We start from the raw sequence: 19,393 nt of genomic DNA on the forward strand, positions 1-19,393 counted from the left end.
CATATAGTGCCACCAATTTTCCCCTTTAAAAATTCCACTAAGTTGATCCATATAGTTGGTGCCCCATATATAAGTGTTGTATACATAAGGCCCACAAGTAATAGTGGCCAGTTTTAAAGTATTCACACATCCTTGCTCCCACTAGGAATCCAAGACCACCTCCTTTCATCCGCAGCTTTTAACTAACAGACAAAATAATGCCATAACATCATCCAAGCCAGTGTGTGATTTCAAAGGGTTTAATAATAAATAAGTAAATAATGAAGCAAGGGGAAAAAAAGGCGTCATTATACCTGCTAGCATTTAGGATTTCAAGCACCTACCTGCTGCCCCGTTGGAGCATTAATGAAAAAAAATTCCACTTGCAAAGCATCCCTTGGCACAGGACTTCGTTTCTAGGGCAAAATATGATGTGTTGAGGACTATTTTAAATGGTCTAGCTGACATGTATACACAGTGTGGTGTGAACGGAACCTTACAATACATGCTTAAAAGGTTATTCAGGCATTAAAAAAAGGTTTATTTTGTTGTTTCCAGCATGAGAATAAAAATCAAATGCGTATTCACCTACCTGGGTCCCTGCAGGTTCTTCTATGACACGCCAGACAATGCTACAGTCAGTGATTGGTTGAACGGGCCATCACTGCTATGACAAGTTCGTAATGGATTTAGGTAGAAGAATGACAACCTGGGGACCAGAAGACCTAACTTTTTTGGTGCCTGGATAACCCTTTTAATTCATACCTAAGGGAGCTCCATCCACTGAAAAATGTTGGTGTTGCATTACTATTTTTAATAGTTTTTCGTTCAATCTGATTTAAACCAATTAATCTTTTATAATAAAGATCATTCCTTGCCAATTGTTGCACCTTCTATATGATGTAAAAAAGTATGAAATATGCCCATGAAGGCCAATATCTGTAGAAAAGCTATCCATGACAAACATTTGCCTTCTTCTATGGCTTCAATGTTAATTGTTTTTGTTTAGATTGCAGAGTAAAGTAGAAAAAGATTTGTATTCTGTCAGTGATATTAGAGTAAGAATGTTTAGGAAAATGTAATTTCCACCCCAAAACATAAAAATGATTATATATTAGTAAATCAGATGATATGTTTCATTTACAGAAAAATTTAAATTTTTTCCAGAAAGTGGAGCCATATTGGATGCTATTAATGAATTCATTATCTCAAAAGAAGCTAATTTGATCACATGTTAATAAGCTACAAATTAACAAATGATCTGGCTAACTGTCACGATGCCGGCTGGCAGGTAGTGGATCCTCTGTGCCAGAGAGGGATGGCGAGGACCGCGCTAGTGGACCGGTTCTAAGCCACTACAGGTTTTCACCAGAGCCCGCCGCAAAGCGGGATGGTCTTGCTGCGGCGGTAGTGACCAGGTCGTATCCACTAGCAACGGCTCACCTCTCTGACTGCTGAAGAAGCTGAAGATAGGCGAGGTACAAGGGAGTAGGCAGAAGCAAGGTCGGACGTAGCAGAAGGTCGAGGCAGGCAGCAAGGATCGTAGTCAGGGGCAACGGCAGGAGGTCAGGAACACGGGCTAGGAACAGACAAGGGAACGCTTTCACTAGGCACTAAGGCAACAAGATCCGGCAAGGGAGTGCAGGGGAAGTGAGGTAATATAGGGAAGTACACAGGTGATCACACTAATTGGTAATTGGGAAGATTGGGCCAGGCACCAACATTGGTGCACTGGCCCTTTAAATTGCAGAGACCCGGCGCGCGCGCGCCCTAGGGAGCGGGGCCGCGCGCGCCGGGACAGGACCGACGGAGAGCGAGTCAGGTACGGGGACCGGGGTGCGCATCGCGAGCGGGCGCCACCCGCATCGCGAATCGCATCCCGGCTGGAGGCGGGACCGCAGCGCACCCGGTCAGTGGATCTGACCGGGGCGCTGCAGCAACGAGGATGAGGCGAGCGCTCCGGGGAGGAACGGGGACCCGGAGCGCTCGGCGTAACAGTACCCCCCCCCCTTGGGTCTCCCCCTCTTCTTGGGGCCAAAGAACCTGAGGAAAAAAAAGTCAATTTTTCCGTGATGAGGTCCGATGCACATTAGGAGGGGTTCTGTGCGGAAACGCATGAGACAGTCCAATCTTTCATTGTTAATACAATAGATGTAGAGGGGTCTGGCGAGACTGGTCACGGGGACGTAGAACCTGTTGATGAGAGAGGCCAAAAAAAATTTTCCTGCAGATCCGGAATCCAAGAAGACCATAGTAGAGAAGGAGAAGGTAGAGGCAGATATCCGCACAGGCACAGTAAGGCGTGGAGAAGCAGAGTTGACATCAAGAACTGTGTCACCTTTGTGCGGAGTCAGCGTACGTCTTTCCAGGCGGGGAGGACGGATAGGACAATCCTTCAGGAAGTGTTCGGTACCGGCATAGTACAGGCAAAGATTCTCCATGCGGCGTCGTGTCCTCTCTTGAGGTGTCAAGCGAGACCGGTCAACTTGCATAGCCTCCGTGGCGGGAAGCACAGGAACGGATTGCAGAGGACCAGAGGAGAGAGGAGCCGGGGAGAAAAAACGCTTCGTGCGAACAAAGTCCATATCCAGGCGGAGCTCCAGACGCCATCCGGAAGAACGCATGTCAATGCGAGTGGCAAGATGAATGAGTTCATGTAGGTCAGCAGGAGTCTCTCGTGCGGCCAGAACATCTTTAATGTTGCTGGATAGGCCTTTTTTAAAGGTCGCGCAGAGAACCTCACTATTCCAGGACAACTCGTAAGCAAGAGCACGGAACTGAATGGCGTACTCGCCAACGGAAGAAACACCCTGTTCCAGGTTCAGCAGGGCAATCTCGGCAGAAGAAGCTCGGGCAGGCTCCTCGAAGACACCACGGACCTCAGCGAAGAAGGACTGGACTGTGGCTGTGGCAGAATCATTGCGGTCCCCATCAAACTTGTCCGGCAGGGACAAGCAGGGGTTAAGAACGGCCGGTTGCTGCGGAGGAGTTGCAGGAGCCGGCGGAGGAGATGGTTGTTGCAGCTGTAGCTGTGACTGAAGTTGCTGTATCTGCGGCAGCAGCTGCTGTGACTGAAGTTGCTGTATCTGCGGCAGCAGCTGCTGTAACTGTGACTGAAGACGCTGTGTCTCGGAGATCAAGTATGCCAGCTGTTGATCTCGTTGGGCGATCTTTACGCCAAATTTGTCCGGCAGGGACAAGCAGGGGTTAGGAAGGGCCGGTTGCTGCGGAGGAGTTGCAGGAGCCGGCGGAGGAGATGGTAGTTGCAGCTGTAGCTGTTGCTGTATCTGCGGCTGCAGCTGCTGTATCTGTGACTGAATACGCAGTGCCTCGGAGGTCAAGTATGCCAGCTGTTGATCTCGTTGGGCGATCTTTAGGGCTAGCTGGGCGACCAGTGTGGCGCCCAGTGTAGGATCTTCAGCGGGATCCATGGCCGGATCTACTGTCACGATGCCGGCTGGCAGGTAGTGGATCCTCTGTGCCAGAGAGGGATGGCGAGGACCGCGCTAGTGGACCGGTTCTAAGCCACTACAGGTTTTCACCAGAGCCCGCCGCAAAGCGGGATGGTCTTGCTGCGGCGGTAGTTACCAGGTCGTATCCACTAGCAACGGCTCACCTCTCTGACTGCTGAAGAAGCTGAAGATAGGCGAGGTACAAGGGAGTAGGCAGAAGCAAGGTCGGACGTAGCAGAAGGTCGAGGCAGGCAGCAAGGATCGTAGTCAGGGGCAACGGCAGGAGGTCAGGAACACGGGCTAGGAACAGACAAGGGAACGCTTTCACTAGGCACTAAGGCAACAAGATCCGGCAAGGGAGTGCAGGGGAAGTGAGGTAATATAGGGAAGTACACAGGTGATCACACTAATTGGTAATTGGGAAGATTGGGCCAGGCACCAACATTGGTGCACTGGCCCTTTAAATTGCAGAGACCCGGCGCGCGCGCGCCCTAGGGAGCGGGGCCGCGCGCGCCGGGACAGGACCGACGGAGAGCGAGTCAGGTACGGGGACCGGGGTGCGCATCGCGAGCGGGCGCCACCCGCATCGCGAATCGCATCCCGGCTGGAGGCGGGACCGCAGCGCACCCGGTCAGTGGATCTGACCGGGGCGCTGCAGCAACGAGGATGAGGCGAGCGCTCCGGGGAGGAACGGGGACCCGGAGCGCTCGGCGTAACACTAACCTTTCCTTTTTTTTTCCCCAATTGCTCCCTGCAACATATTACTAATTTTTCTGTAATAAAAAAAAAACACTTTAAAGGGGTACTCCGGCGCTAAACATCTTATGCCTTATCAAAAGGATAGGGGGTAAGATGTTAGATTGCGGGGATCCCGCTGCTGGGGACACCCGCGATCTCTCCTGCAGCACCCCCATCACAATACTCTGTCCCCTGCACCGCCCGTCATCAGCCACAGAGCGATCCTCGCTCTGCACAGGTGAAAAACGGGGGTGCTGCCAGGATCCCCGCAATCTAACATCTTATCCCCTATCCTTTTGATAGGGCATAAGATGTTTAGTGCCGGTGACCCCTTTAACATTTTAGATGGAAATCTTTATCATTGCTGTAGAAGTACTAGTAATAAAAAATTAATTGCAAGATATCATTAATCTAATCTACCAAATTTGTATACAAATGTGAGATAAATTATTTCCCAATTGAAGCTGAGCTCATACATGAAGCTTCTGTATAATTTTCTTTTGTATTATTCTTTTTTACTTAGACATGCCTAAGCCTCCCAAAGAAGATATTTACATTTTACCTGATGAATACAAATACCAAAGAAGGGTCAAACGGTCACTGATAAAGCCACCAAGGAACAAACCCTTAAATGTGGAAACTCTTGTTGTTGTTGACAAGAAAATGATGCAAAATCATGGTCATGAAAACATCACCACCTACGTTTTGACAATACTCAATATGGTACGATTGCAATTCTTTCAGATGAGGCGCCTTTTGGGTAAATCATTTTTCACTGTCTTCCTGTTGCACTTTGCCGTAACAAATTTCTGATAGTTGGAGAAATATTGAAATCCACTTCAGCTCAAGTTACTGTATATATTGGGCATAATTTGTAGGCTTATTATCTCTCCAAAAATCTTCTTTTTGGAGAGATAATTTCAAATGTGTAAAGGTAGAATAAGTTACCAGATCTTTGTATTAACAGTCTAGATAAGATTGCTCACAGTTTGGCTTGGCTGATCCAGTTTAAGGGGAGTTGGGAGAGATAATTGATGGAACAATGAGCATTTGACTTACAGCTACCATATGTGCATGGGTAGCATAAATATATACACATTATGCACTGTACCATTCTAAATATAGTTGTTTCCACTCTGGCTACAGACTTTTCTCAATAGGCTAACACATCCTGGTTGCAGGAGGTACAACCAACCCACAGGAAAAGGGGGGCCTATCTGGATCACAAGATGAGTGTGACTTTCAATTGTGTATTCATGTTTTAGACATATACACAGTTGAAAGCATGCCATGCTGTGACAAAACAAAGCTGACAGCTCCAGACCCTGTCACTTTGGCTGGGGCTTCAATTGGTATGGGACCATAGAGAAGAGGAGCTATGGAAAGCAGAGCACCAAGATCTGTGGGGGAACAATGAAGAGGTGATTTTTTTTCATGAAGCCTACAGTATGGACTATAATACTATATAGCGGCACAGAAGGGGCTTAATACTATATGGAGGTCTACTACTATATGGAGACCATATGGAGGCCTAATAGGAGCCCAACAGAGGGAATAGAGGGGCATAGCTACACTATGGGGGTACAATGTGTGCAGTATTATTGTGTGGGGCAATACAGATGGGAAGTTTGTAAAGATTTAAACATTGTGCTGGAACAAACACCCAAAAATGTTTGTCTGGCAGATTCTGTAGAAACGAATTGCGGCAGGGAGAAGTCTTCTATGACCTGAGATGGATAGTTATTGTCATGGTGTCTCTTATTAGTAACACACAAAGCTAGCAGTATTTCATTTTATTTGGAGGTGCTGACCATTTTAGTTTTCTCTGTACTAATATTATTTATATATATATATATATATATATATACGGTAAACAAGCAGCTGGTAAAATAGTGGATAGAAAGTATGTATTACTGAAACTTCCTGCCAGGTTTTGGAAGTGACTGAGGGTTTTGGACATAAATTAACTCCCATACTCCATTTATGGTGTTTGTGTTGCAGTCCTAAACCTTATCTTTGCCAGAGAGTGACAGAAAGGAGTTACTTTGATACAAGATCAGCCTGTCTCTGGTATGTTGAATACTGATACACTGCACCGAAAAGATTAACTTTTGGGGCTTAACCTGACAAGTTTTGGTGGAGAAGTTCAAAACATATGTTTATGTAAAGGTTTATGTAAAAAAAAAAAAAATATATATATATATATATATATATATATATATATATATACACACATAGTAAAGCAAAGTGTCCCGCAGCACTCCAAAGTAGTGAACAAATAAGGTTTATTTCCTCATGGTAGGATACAAGGTTTAGACCGTCACCATGGTCTTTTTCAAGCATGTAAAGTGACAAAAGCCACCCATATTTATATGGGGTACATTCAAAAAACTATTTGGTGCTCATTAAATAAAATTGTGCAATAGTTCTGAGTACAAATATAATTACACATGAAATGTACAAAGTAACAGGTGATATACAATGTGCAGTAATGTTTACTAGTGAAGAATGTGCTATACAGTACATACATTTTGACTAATGCAGGATACAGTGTTAATAATACAGACAGTGTACAGGTGCTTAGATTAAAAGCAATCAGGGGAACGCACCATATGATCAAACACTCACCAGTCCGTGGCAATTGCGGCCATTCCCTGATGCCGTGTGGTAGACCAGCCAATCACAGGACAGCATAGCTTGTTGCCAAGCAACAGAGCTACGCGGTCCGCGCACACTCACTGTGATTCCGGATCTCACGCACGCCATGACACTAAAGGGCAAGAGATGAGCATAGCTTGCGCATGCGTATATGTGGTGATTGAAGTACCGGAAACCATATTGGAGCCAAGCAGTGTCCCGGACTGTATGGTTAGATAGAAGAAACAATAGAAGTCGGGGGTCCAGCTCACAAAAATAGGTTTAAAACGTAACTTTTACTTAAAAAAAAAACATGGACAAAAAGAAAAAACACAAAAAACCTATAGGTGCATTAAAAACAAACGCGTTTGTTTTTAATGCACCTATAGGTTTTTTGTGTTTTTTCTTTTTGTCCATGTTTTTTACTTATGTGAAGTAAAAGTTACATTTTAAAATAATTTTTGTGAGCTGAACCCCCGACTTCTATTGTTTCTTCTATACTATCCGGAATAAGGCCCGCACTGTCTGTGCTCCAAGTCTACCTGCAATACCGCATGAAAGCCGCAATCCCACCTATTGATGTCTGCAGCTAGAGGTGAGCTGAACTACAATTTTTCCCTTTTCTTCATGGTTAGATAGAGCCAGTCGGATGAATGTAATAAAAATATGTGAAGGTGTATGGTAGGAAGGAATCTATATGTGGAGATATGGTGGAAAGGAATGGATGTATTAGTCAAGAGGAAGTGTGTATATGTAGAATCATATAAAGTTAAAGTGGAAAAAAACTAAAAGGACATAGAGTTGATGTATGTACAAGTGATGGAAGTCAGGAGAATAGATCAGTGTGCTACTTTGCAGAATATGTGAAGATGTCATAAAGGGCAAAAGAGTGTTGTGGATGAGAACTATAGCCAGTATACTTAACGTGTGTGTGAAAAGACATATGTGTAATAATTACTGAGTAGGAAGAAATACTGAAAGGCAATGATAAATATGTACCTAAAGCAAAAATCTGGTATACAAGGGGCAGAAAACTCGTTTTATAGTGTCACACATTTAGCAAGGAGTAGGAACAGTAAAAAAAATCTCAGTCTTGATTGATTGTACTCCAGTTTTAGTAAGCAAGACGGTACAAAAAAGGGTCATGCTGGTGGTGGAGGGTGGTGCTTGATCGTGGCGCCCCCTGTGCATCTGCATGAAAAAGAAAAAGACATGAACATAAATATATTCAAAAAGTAATAAAGTGAATTACAATGTGTCACATATCAAATACACAATTGTGAGATCAACAGGCCACATCATCTAGATAATTTGTAGGTTCCTGCTGTGACTGTGAAATCCACGTTGAGTCCATGGGGGCATAGTGAGCCCAATTCATGTATCCAATGTAGCTCACAATGTTTGAGTATGCTGACTTTGTCGCCTCCTCTCTTGGACACAGGGACATGGTCCAGAAGGGTAAATTTTAGGTCATTTTGATAATGTCCTACTTCAGTAAAATGTTTAGCTACTGGCAGATCCATCTGCTTTTTGCGGATGGAATAACTGTGCTGGTTGAACCGGGTACAGAACTCTAATGTAGTTTCACCCACATACAACAGGTGGCAGGGGAAGGTGAGTACATAAACCACAAATTCTGATGTACAGGTCAGGTACCACCTAATCCTATACATCCTTCCCATGGTTGGGTGTTTGAAATATGGGCCCTTGTCCATGCGGTTGCTGTTCTCCCAATAAAACATCATTCATCATCCAACTACTTGAATTGGTTTTACAGCGTAACTACTTTATGTTTAGCAACAAATTTTTCTTGCAATCATCAGGGACGGCCAAGGGGACCAATGTGGTGCCCAGTTATGCCAACTTGGTCATGGCAGAGATGGAGGAGAGGTCGGTCTGTGTGTCCTACCACGCCAGTCATGTACTGGCATAATGGCGATACATAGACGACATTTTCCTTGTCTGGAGAGACACAGAACCCCAACTACATGATTTCTTGACATTTCTGAACATCATTAATGGACACATAAAATTCACTCCTACGTATTCTCTACATTCAGTCTAATTCTTGGATACGCTGGTGATCTCACAAAATGGCAAACTCAACACAGAATTGTACGTTAATGATAGCAACTCCATCTTACGCTACAATAGCCACCACCCAAGTCCTATGGTCAAATCCCTTCCCAAGAGCCAAATGCTCAGGGCCTGTCGGATAGTGAGCCTAGAAGATAAAGTGGAACCCACATTAAACAAGATGGTTAGGAATTTTACACACGGGGGATACCCCAGAACACTGGTTGAGAGGAGCAAGCAAGAGGTACTTACCCTTAGACAACAGGAATTATTACACCAAACTAGGGTAATAAAGCCTGAAAAACTCATTCGTTTTGTTTCCACTCACAACGACAGATCCACATCCATTGCCAGGACACTGGTATATCCTCAAGGACAGTTTTCCCCAGGTGGAGGAGTTCCAGAATCACCCCATTATGTCTTATCGTCGCCCCCCCCCCCCCCCCGCCTGACTTGAGAGACTAGTGAAAACAGATGTCTCTACGAGTATAGGGGGTCGACAAAGATATCTGACCATACAGAACAAGGGCAGTTTTCAATGCGTAATTGCATCAACTGCAACCCCATGGACAAGGGCCCACATTTCAAACACCCCACCCTGGGAAGGATGTACAGAATTAGGTGGTACCTGACCTGTACATCATAATTTGTGGTTTATTTACTCACCTGCCCCTGCCACCTGTTGTATGTGGGTGAAACTACATTAGAGTTCCGTATCCGGTTCAACCAGCACAAGTATTCCATCCACAAAAAGTGGATGGACCTGCTGGTAGCTAAACATTTTACTGAAGTAGGACATCATGAAAACAACCTAAGACTTACCCTCCTGGACCATGTCCCTGTGTCCAAGAGAGGAGGCGACAGAGTCAGCATACTCAAACATTGTGAGCTACGTTGCATCCATGCCCCCATGGACTCAATGTGGATTTCACAGTCACAGAAGGAATCTACAAATTATCTAGATGATGTGGCCTGTTGATCTCACAATTGTGTATATGATATGTGACACATTGTAATTCCCTTTATTGCATCATATATAACCTTTTTTAATATATTAGTAATTATGTTCATTTCTTTTTCTTTTCTTTTTCATGCAGATGCACAGGGGGCGCCACGATCAAGCACCACCAGCATGACAGTTTTTTATACCGTCTTGCTTACTAACACTGGAGTACAGCCAACCAGGACTGAGATTGTTTTCCTGTTCCTACTCCCTGCTAAATGTGTAACACTATAAAACTTTTTTCTGCCCCTTGTATACTGGATTTTTGCTTTAGGTACATATTTATCATTGCCTTTCAGTATTTCTTCCTACTCAGCAATTATTACACATATGTCTTTTCACACACACTTTAAGTATACTGGCTATATTTCTCATCCACGACACTCTTTTGTCCTTTATGACATCTTCACATATTCTGCAAAGTAGCACACTGATCTATTCTCCTGACTTCCATCACTTGTACATACATCAACTCTATGTCCTTTTAGTTTTTTACCATGTTAACTTTATATGATTCTACATATACACACTTCCTCTTGACTAATACATCCATTCCTTTCCACCATATCTCCACATATAGATTCCTTCCTACCATACACCTTCACTGCACTCACCTGACTTGCTTTATCTATTCATATAGTCCATTCACATAGTTTCGCATACATACACTTCCTCTTGACTTACACATCCATCCACATTAGTTTCACTTCTATCATATTTTTATTACATTAATCTGACTTGCTCTATCTAACCATACAGTCTGGGACACTGCCCGGCTCCAATATGGTTTCTGGTACTTCATTCACCACATATACACATGCGCAAGCTATGCGCATCCCTTGCCCTTTAGAGTCATGGCGTCCGCGAGATCCGGAAGCACAGTGAGTGTGCACGGACCGCAATACGTAGCTCTGTTGCTTGGCAACAAGCTATGCTGTCCTGTGATTGGTTGAACTCTGGCTGGTTTGCGGAATCCCTTACAGCCGTGTACACACACGGCTTCAGGGAATGGCCACCATTGCCACAGACTGGTGATTGTTTGATCACATGGTGCGTTCCCCTGATTGCTTTTCATCTAAGCACCTGTACACTGTCTGTATTATTAACACTGTATCCTGCATTGGTCAAAATGTATGTACTGTATAGCACAATCTTCACTAGAAAACATTACTGCATATTGTATATCACCTCTTACTTTGTACATTTCTTGTGTAATTATATTTGTAATCAAACTATTGCAAGATTTTATCTAATGAGCACCAAATTGTTTTTTGAATGTACCCCATATAAATATGGGTGGCTTTTGTCACTTTACATGCTTGAAAAAGACCATGGTGACGGTCAAAACATTGTATCCTACCATGAGGAAATAAATCTTGTTTGTTCACTACTTTGTAGTGCTGCGGGACGCTTTACTTTACTGTGTATCACTTCTGCTGCCAGTGACCTGGGCTGCGATTGAGCCCGCTTGCACCCACTACACCCCTGCATCCTCTGGTGTGCTGCTTCTTTCTTCAGTTGGAGCTATTTATATACATAAATAGGTAGATAGATAGATAGAGTATATAGACCCACAAGTAGCAAATTTTTCCACCACAAAATGTACAATTTTGACTACAGTGAACCTGCCGCCAAACCTGCATGTGTGACATGTAGATGCTGTTACTGTGGATTTCCCCACAAAAGTACCATACCAGGAAACAAATAATCAAATTAAGCATGTACAGTTTAGTAGGAAATTCTCCATAAATTCTTTAAGGCTCTAGCCATACTACGTTCATGGGCTACTTTAGAAGAATATATTTGGTTAGGGAAAGAAAATGTCCACTATAATCCTGTCAAGTACCCATTTTCATTGGCTAATTACATTTTGGCACACTTTTTCATGGTAACATGTGAATTCTGAAATATTCTGAATATGGATACACAGTTTTAGTAAAAGCCAAAGGCATATATGTACTCCTGTTTTGACATAAAGTTTTATAGGAAGACATGTATGTCCCAAATATGATGTCAATAAAGCATATCCTCCTGAATGTTGTTACACTATGTACTCCAATCTATAATGCCATTCTCCAAATTCCTTGTATTTTAGGTGTCTGCTTTGTTCAAGGATGGAACAATAGGAGGAAACATTAACATTGTCATTGTTGGTCTTATTCTATTAGAAGATGGGCAGGTAAGGTTGGTATTTTTATTTACCTTACGTAACAGTAAACTTGTCACAAGCCATACATTTGGAAATACTAATAGTGATTCAAGTTCAGAACTAAAAGCAAAATAAAATATATGATTTAACTAAACCTATTTTGATGACATTTAATTTCTAAATGTAGATAAAAATGTAGATAAAATAACAGTTTGTGTATTCTGTAGTGCTGTTGCACATGATACTTTGTTTTGTTTTGAAATTTATTTTTATTAGTTTTATAAAATACTTTTTAAGGCTTGAGTCACACACAACATTTCCGTGCCTAAAATTTTGTTGTGAAAAGTTTACGTACATAGCACATGTAGTTTGGCATTTGTGGCATCTTATAAAAATGCTGCATTTTTCCCACAGTTTTCTATGAAGAACCAGTACAAATTTAGGACCAGTACAAATGCACAGTAAAAAAAAAGGCTTGTAAAAAAACATTATGAAAAATATTTTGAAAGTCATGGCGTTTTACAAACATTTAAAAATTCAGAAAAAATTGCCAACAACTTTTTCTTCCTGATTTATCAGAACTACAGAGATCAGGAGATGTGTGTAAGGTTCATTGTGAAGGAAACATCTGCAGCCGCACTTAATGTTGCTTGTTGCCAATTTTCCGGATGTTGATTCCAAGAGCTATCAACAAAAGGCATTGATTTCATAAGACTAATGCTGTATCTAGATATAATGGATGCTTTTTGTTTATTATAAAGCTTAGCAAGAGAAAAACCTACTATTATGAGGACTTTATGTATTTATATTCATGATTGTTACCTTAAAATAGTTACAGTGAACTGTCTAGTCTGTTCCTTTACACTGAAGTAAAGGCACCAAGTGGTGTAGACCTTTGAGAAATCTCTTTGTAGCTAGAATTTCCTTAGCCCAGCATTGCCAGCCAGGTCAGACAGCTTTGTTTTTGTTTTAACCTACTTAATGTCTTACTTTTTGTTCAGACAGTCAGTGACAGATTAATTATTTTCCATTTAAGTTTTTTTTTTTTTTTTTTTTTTACGAATTAGACGTTGGCCAGCTTCCAACAAGCTAAGGAAGAGTATCTTTTGATCAGACACCTGTGTTAACTTTAATTAATGTAATTTTGTCTAAAATCACTTGGTTAAAAATGTAAGGTATGCTCGTGGGGATGAAAAAAGTCCATACCTGCTTCAGCTATGAGTTCCTGTTCCAAAATACTGCAGTTCATTGTTTTGCTAGGCTTGTTTATGGCCATCAATATTACAAATAATTAGATACTATATTACTACAGTGTATATATTACAATTTCTGTAACAATTCCCTGTCACTTTAAAGATCTTTTGACATGTCACATAGTGTTTAACTTTGCATCTTGGGATAATTTCTTGAAGTTTTTTGAACTTTAAATACCACTTTATACACTAAACTACATACAAAATTAGGTAACTACTTTAAATACAACATTGAATAACAGTAAGGGTGTGGTGGCAGAGATGTCTGAATGTATGATGACGCTACTAGTACTCAGGTGTCACTGTCTGGTGATGGTCTGGTCATGTTTTCTTCCCACCTGACATCTTACACTCCTTGGGCTGACACAGAGGGAGATTGCACTAAGGGATGATGGTGGTAGTACTCCACCAGTGCACTCCTTATGTGAATATCGCTTAGCTGATGTAAAGGGGGTGCCCTTGATGTTGATGTGCAAATCAAAATGAAAGGCAGGAGACTTGGATAACTTGAAAAAAATAAACTTGCTTTTTTTTTTTTTCTTGGAAAAATAAGATGAACACACACGCAGTCTTCAACAGTGTTCCAAGCAGGCTTTGCTGCGGCTGGAGCAGGTTCTCTAATTCCTGCGTTTCAGTTCTTCGGTGGTCAGGTTCCTAGATGAAGGCAGACACATGCTTATCATACAGTTGCTCTCCAGTCAGTTTTAAGAAGAGAAATTCCCAACTGTAGGATGCAGATTGCAGCTATTTAGCTCCCAGGATGCTATGCCAGGCCTCAGGTCTAATCCAAGATGACACAGACAGACAAACACCTCTTCACTCCACAATGGTCTCTGCACTCAACTGCTGACTAACCCTAACCCCTAACATATGCCTCCCTTCTAAAAGGTTCCACACTTGAAAGTGAAAGGGAACCATTCTCAGCCACTGCACTGACTGTATAAAACATTAAAGGCACTGTATAAAACATTTCAACACTTTACAGTATAAAACATGCCCACATATCAAAGTACCACTTTCCACTTCTAGTGGCCCAGAGAGAAACAACAAAACCAAATTACATTACATATCTTATACTGGTGCTAAGTTACAACCTGTATTATAGCCCAGAGCTGGATTCAGTTTTGCATTTTGTTATAGGAAACAGTTGAAAGGTCTGTCCACAGATGAATGGCTTAGTTAAATTCCTATAATGCAGTGCAGACAAAGGGGTACTCTGCTGGAATTTTTTTTTTAATCAACTGGTGCTAGAAAGTTAAACAGATTTGTAAATTACTTCTGTACAAAAATCTTAATCTTTTCAGTACTTATCAGCTGTTGTATGCTCCACAGGAAGTTCTTTTCTTTTTGAAGTTCTTTTCTATCTGACCACAGTGCTCTCTGCTGATACCTCTGTCCATGTCAGGAACTGTCCAGAGCAGGATAGGTTTGCTATGGGGATTTGCTCTTGCTCTGGATAGTTCCTGACATGGACAGAGGTGTCAGCAAAGAGCACTGTGGTCAGACAGAAAGGAAATTTAAAAAAAAGAACTTCTTGTGGAGCATATAGCAGCTGACAAGTACTGGAAGGATCAAGATTTTAAAATAGAAGTAATTTACAAATCTGCTTAACTTTCTGCCACCAGTTGATTTAAAAAAAAAATGTTTTCCAGCAGAGTACCCCTTTAAAATGTATTTGCAAAATTACTGTGTATAAATATATGTACACTGTAAAATTATGTTAATGGTATTGTACACATGTATATTTAATTTGAGGCATTTCATTTTGTTATGTGATCTATATACTATTAGTCTTGAACCATGTTAACTAACATCATGATGATTATTCATCTAAAAATATGATTTGCCTCTGTTCCAGCCTGGCCTTGTAATAAGTCATCATGCTGATCACACACTGAGCAGTTTCTGCCAATGGCAGTCTGGTCTTGTGGGAAAAGATGGCAGTCGGCATGATCATGCCATTCTACTTACTGGTTTGGATATATGTTCCTGGAAGAATGAACCATGTGACACATTAGGTAGGATTCCATTTCTATTTTCCATCTTTATTTTTCACAAAATAAATTCTAAAGTGTGTGCGTGTGTAACATGACATGGGGTCTATAGTTTAGAGATAAAGAGATAAATATTTGTTACCGAGTTGAAAATAGTTTGATCTCAATAAGAAAATAGAAAAATAGTCTTGCTGTAATGCAGGGATTTAGCTAAAGGCGCTACTGCAAAAATTCAGCTTGGGCAATGGCCTGGGAAACTTTTCATTATGGCTGTGGCCTTCCCATAACTTTCAGCTGCATTAATGGCAAAGTTACCTCTAAGCCTTTGTAGCTAGTGAGACCTAGGCACTAAGCCAGACAATACAGAACAACATCAAAAAAAAGTATTAGCATACAGAGTCCTAATTATTAGCAATGAAGCATCCAGATATACAGGGCTGCACAGCATACAGGCAAGTGGTATTAAATGGCATACAGGTACAGCATAGTGAAGATTAATGTCTGAATCACTGGTGGCCTATGGAAGTGAAGGAGCATGTGCTAAAATCCCTAGTGGTCTGGGAAGTGAAAGGGTTAATGCAAGTACATGCAGTGATCTAGAGCAGTGGGGGTCAGTTCTGGTATCCTTGATGATTTTGAATAGTAAGGAGTTAACCTAAGTATCCATGGTAATTCAAGGCAGTAATATGATTACTTTTGAAATCCGAAGTGGAAGGAAGTAAAAGGGTTTATGCTGTAAATTTGGGGTCCAGTGGCTACTTGCCTCTCCCAGTTTAAGTGTTTCCTTGGTTATAGCTTCCTGCATTGACTGCTAGCACTGTGATCCATATAGCTACACCACTGTTTTAATGGCTGATATAATAAATACATGTAATCATGCTAAATAATGTTAATGCTGATATAGAAACATTGCAGCACACAAAGCCAAAATGTTGCATCCCTGTAGAATTTAAAAAGTACCTGTCACCAAATAAACTTTTTTAAACTAACTAAGGCTACTGTATGTTCCTTAACTACTCCTAACACTCCTCCCACCCTTAAAAAAAACAATTTCAGAGCTTTAAAAAGCTGTATATCTTACCTTTATTCTTGTTCACATAGTGCAATCTCCCAGCAGGAGAAAGTGGGCATTTCCCAGCAGGCATGACATCACTGAAGTCTGCTGGGAGACCACTTCAACCCTCACAAAGTTGTAGTGCTGTGATGAATAAAAGACCTCAGGCTCTGTGCAGCTTTCAGTCAGGCTCTAAGCATGTTTCATTGAGGCTTTTTGCAGCTTTTAATTAGGCTCTTTGCAGCTTTCAGTGAGGCTCTGTGCAGCTGTCAATCAAGCTCCGTGCAAAGAAACACTTACTGTGTTCGGTCTCCTGCCAGGCTGGGAGGAGACCAAGCTCGCTGTATTAATTGTGGGTGGGAACAGAACAGAGCCACCTAGTGGGTCTTTTTTCCATTACATTTTAAACATATTTATGTTGATTATTTTAAAGGAGTACTCCGGGATGTAAAAATTGTGTTTCAGATTGTCGGCAGTAAAAAGGCATAATGGGATACTTACCTGCCGCCACTCCCCTGGTGCCTCCGGTAAACTGTTTTGGCCTCCTCCACGATCCTCTTCCTTGTTACCGGTGGTCGGTGAGTCACACAGCGATAGGCGAAAAGCTAAACGGCAGTGTGATATTTTCAGTCCCAGCACCAGGAAGAAGACCAGTGACGGGGCCGAAAAAATTTCACACTGCCGCTCAGACTATTGCCGGCCGAGGCAGGACTTTGCTGCAGCCGGTAATTGGCTGTATGCAGTATGAGTCACGGACCACCAGCAACCAGGAAGAAGATCACAGCAGAGGCCGAAATGGGTACCGGAGGCTCTTGGGGATTGGCTGCAGGTATGTACCCTTTATTTTTTTTACTGCTGGCAGTCTGAAACACAATTTTTACATCCTAGAGCACTCCTATAAAAGCAAGTGAATGGGAAAGTGTCTGCTAATTGCACAACGAACATTATATTAAAAGTTTTATTTGGTGACAGGTACTCTTTAAATGGGATAAAGCTATTCATTTTGTTACACCTAACTGGAGTGCTGCAGCGACTATTTGACTTGTGATATAGAAGGAATATCCGCAGCACACACGTATTGGTGAAAAAATCAAACGGTGGTTTATTCCATCAGAAAAACATGAGTGTAAAGAACAATGTTTCAACCAGCTCTCCTGGTCTTTTTCAAGCTTATGATGGAATAAATCACCATTTGATTTTTTCACCAATACGTGTGTGCTGCGGATATTCCTTCTATCTCTACATGGGCCTCTGACCAAGGTCTGGTCTCTGCGTGCACCACTGCATGATTTCTTTGGATTGGATAGTGCTGTTTTCCTCCTGTTTTTTTGACTTGTGATATAGATAGATAGATACAGTGGGGCAAATAAATATTTAGTCAGCCACCAATTGTGCAAGTTCTCTCACTTAAAAAGATGTGAGAGGCCTGTATTTTCATTATAGGTTTACTTCAACTATGAGAGACATAATGAGAGAAAAACAATCCATAAAATCACATTGTCTGATCTTTAAAGAATTTATTTGCAAATTATGGTGGGAAGTAAGTATTTGGTCAGCTACAAACAAGCAAGATTTCTGGCTCTCACAGACATGTAAATTCTTCTTTAAGTGTCTCATCTGTCCTCCACTCGTTACCTGTATTACTGGCACCTGTTTGAACTTGTTATCAGTATAAAAGACACCTGTCCACAACCTCAAACATTCACACTCCAAACTCCACTATGGCCAAGACCAAAGAGCCGTCGAAGAACACCAGAAACAATATTGTAGACCTGCACCAGGCTGGGAAGACTGAATCTGCAATAGGCAAGCAGCTCAGTGTGAAGAAATCAACTGTGGGAGAAATTATTAGAAAATGGAAGACATACAAGACCACTGATAATCACCCTCGATCTGATGCTCCATGCAAGATCTCACCCCGTGGTGTCAAAATGATCACAAGAACAGTGAGCAAAAATCCCAGAACCACACATGGGGACCTAGTGAATAATCTGCAAAGAGCTGGGACCAAAGTAACAAAGGCTACCATCATTAATACACTACGCCACCAGGGACTCAAATCATGCAGTGCCAGACGTGTCCTCCTGCTTAAGCCAGTACATGTCTGGGCCCATCTGAAGTCTGCTAGAGAGTATTTGGATGATCCAGAAGAGGATTGGAAGAATGTCATATGGTCAGATAAAATCAAAGTAGAAAGTGTTGTAAAAACTCCACTCGTCGTGTTTGGAGGAGAAAGAATGCAGAGTTTCATCCAAAGAACACCAGACCTACTGTGAAGCATGGGGGTGGAAACATCATTCTTTGGGGCTGTTTTTCTGCTAAGGGACATGGACAACTGATCCATGTAAAGGAAAGAATGAAAGGGGCCATGTATCGGGAGATTTTGAGTAAAAACCTCCTTCCATAAGCAAGGGCTTTGAAGATGAAACGTGGCTGGATCCCAAACACACCACCCGGGAAATGAAGAAGTGGCTTTGTGTGAAGCATTTCAAGGTCCTGGAGTCGCCTAGCCAGTCTCCAGATCTCAACCCCATAGAAAACCTTTGGAGGAAGTTGAAAGTCTGTTGTGCCCAGCGACAGCCCCAAAACATCACTGCTCTAGAGGAGATCTGCATGGAGGAATGGCCCAAAATACCAGCAACAGTATATGAAAACTTTGTGAAGACTTACAGAAAACATTTGACCTCTGTCATTGCCAAAAAATGGTATATAACAAAGTATTGAGATAAACTTTTGTTATTTACCAAATCCTTATTTTCCACCATAATTTGGAAATAAATTCTTTAAAAATCAGACAATGTGATTTTATGGATTTTTTTTATCTGACTAAATATTTTTTTGCCCCACTCTAGATAGATAGATAGATATCATAATAAATAGAATTTCTATGTATTTATTTATTTTTGTCTTACAGGGTTTGCTCCAATTAATGGTATGTGCAGTAAATATCGTAGCTGTACTATCAATGAGGACACTGGGCTAGGACTGGCATTTACCATCGCTCATGAGTCAGGTCACAAGTAAGCTCTGCTTTCATTTTTTTCTTCTGCATTTCTGT

At 41.9% G+C, this 19,393-nt stretch overlaps 1 protein-coding gene across 2 annotated transcripts in view; it reads left to right on the forward strand.

Moving 5' to 3' along the window:
* ADAMTS16 (ADAM metallopeptidase with thrombospondin type 1 motif 16) overlaps positions 1 to 19,393 on the forward strand; it is a 263,619-nt gene that overhangs the window by 59,211 nt on the left and 185,015 nt on the right. For both annotated transcript variants that reach the window (XM_056520819.1, XM_056520820.1), the window contains 4 exons: positions 4,693 to 4,892; positions 11,981 to 12,064; positions 15,146 to 15,305; positions 19,250 to 19,355. In XM_056520819.1, the coding sequence (XP_056376794.1) occupies positions 4,693 to 4,892; positions 11,981 to 12,064; positions 15,146 to 15,305; positions 19,250 to 19,355 (550 nt within the window). The remainder of the gene's footprint in view (positions 1 to 4,692; positions 4,893 to 11,980; positions 12,065 to 15,145; positions 15,306 to 19,249; positions 19,356 to 19,393) is intronic.

The sequence above is a fragment of the Hyla sarda genome, chromosome 5 (assembly GCF_029499605.1).
Source record: "Hyla sarda isolate aHylSar1 chromosome 5, aHylSar1.hap1, whole genome shotgun sequence".
Classification (NCBI taxonomy): Eukaryota; Metazoa; Chordata; class Amphibia; order Anura; family Hylidae; genus Hyla; species Hyla sarda.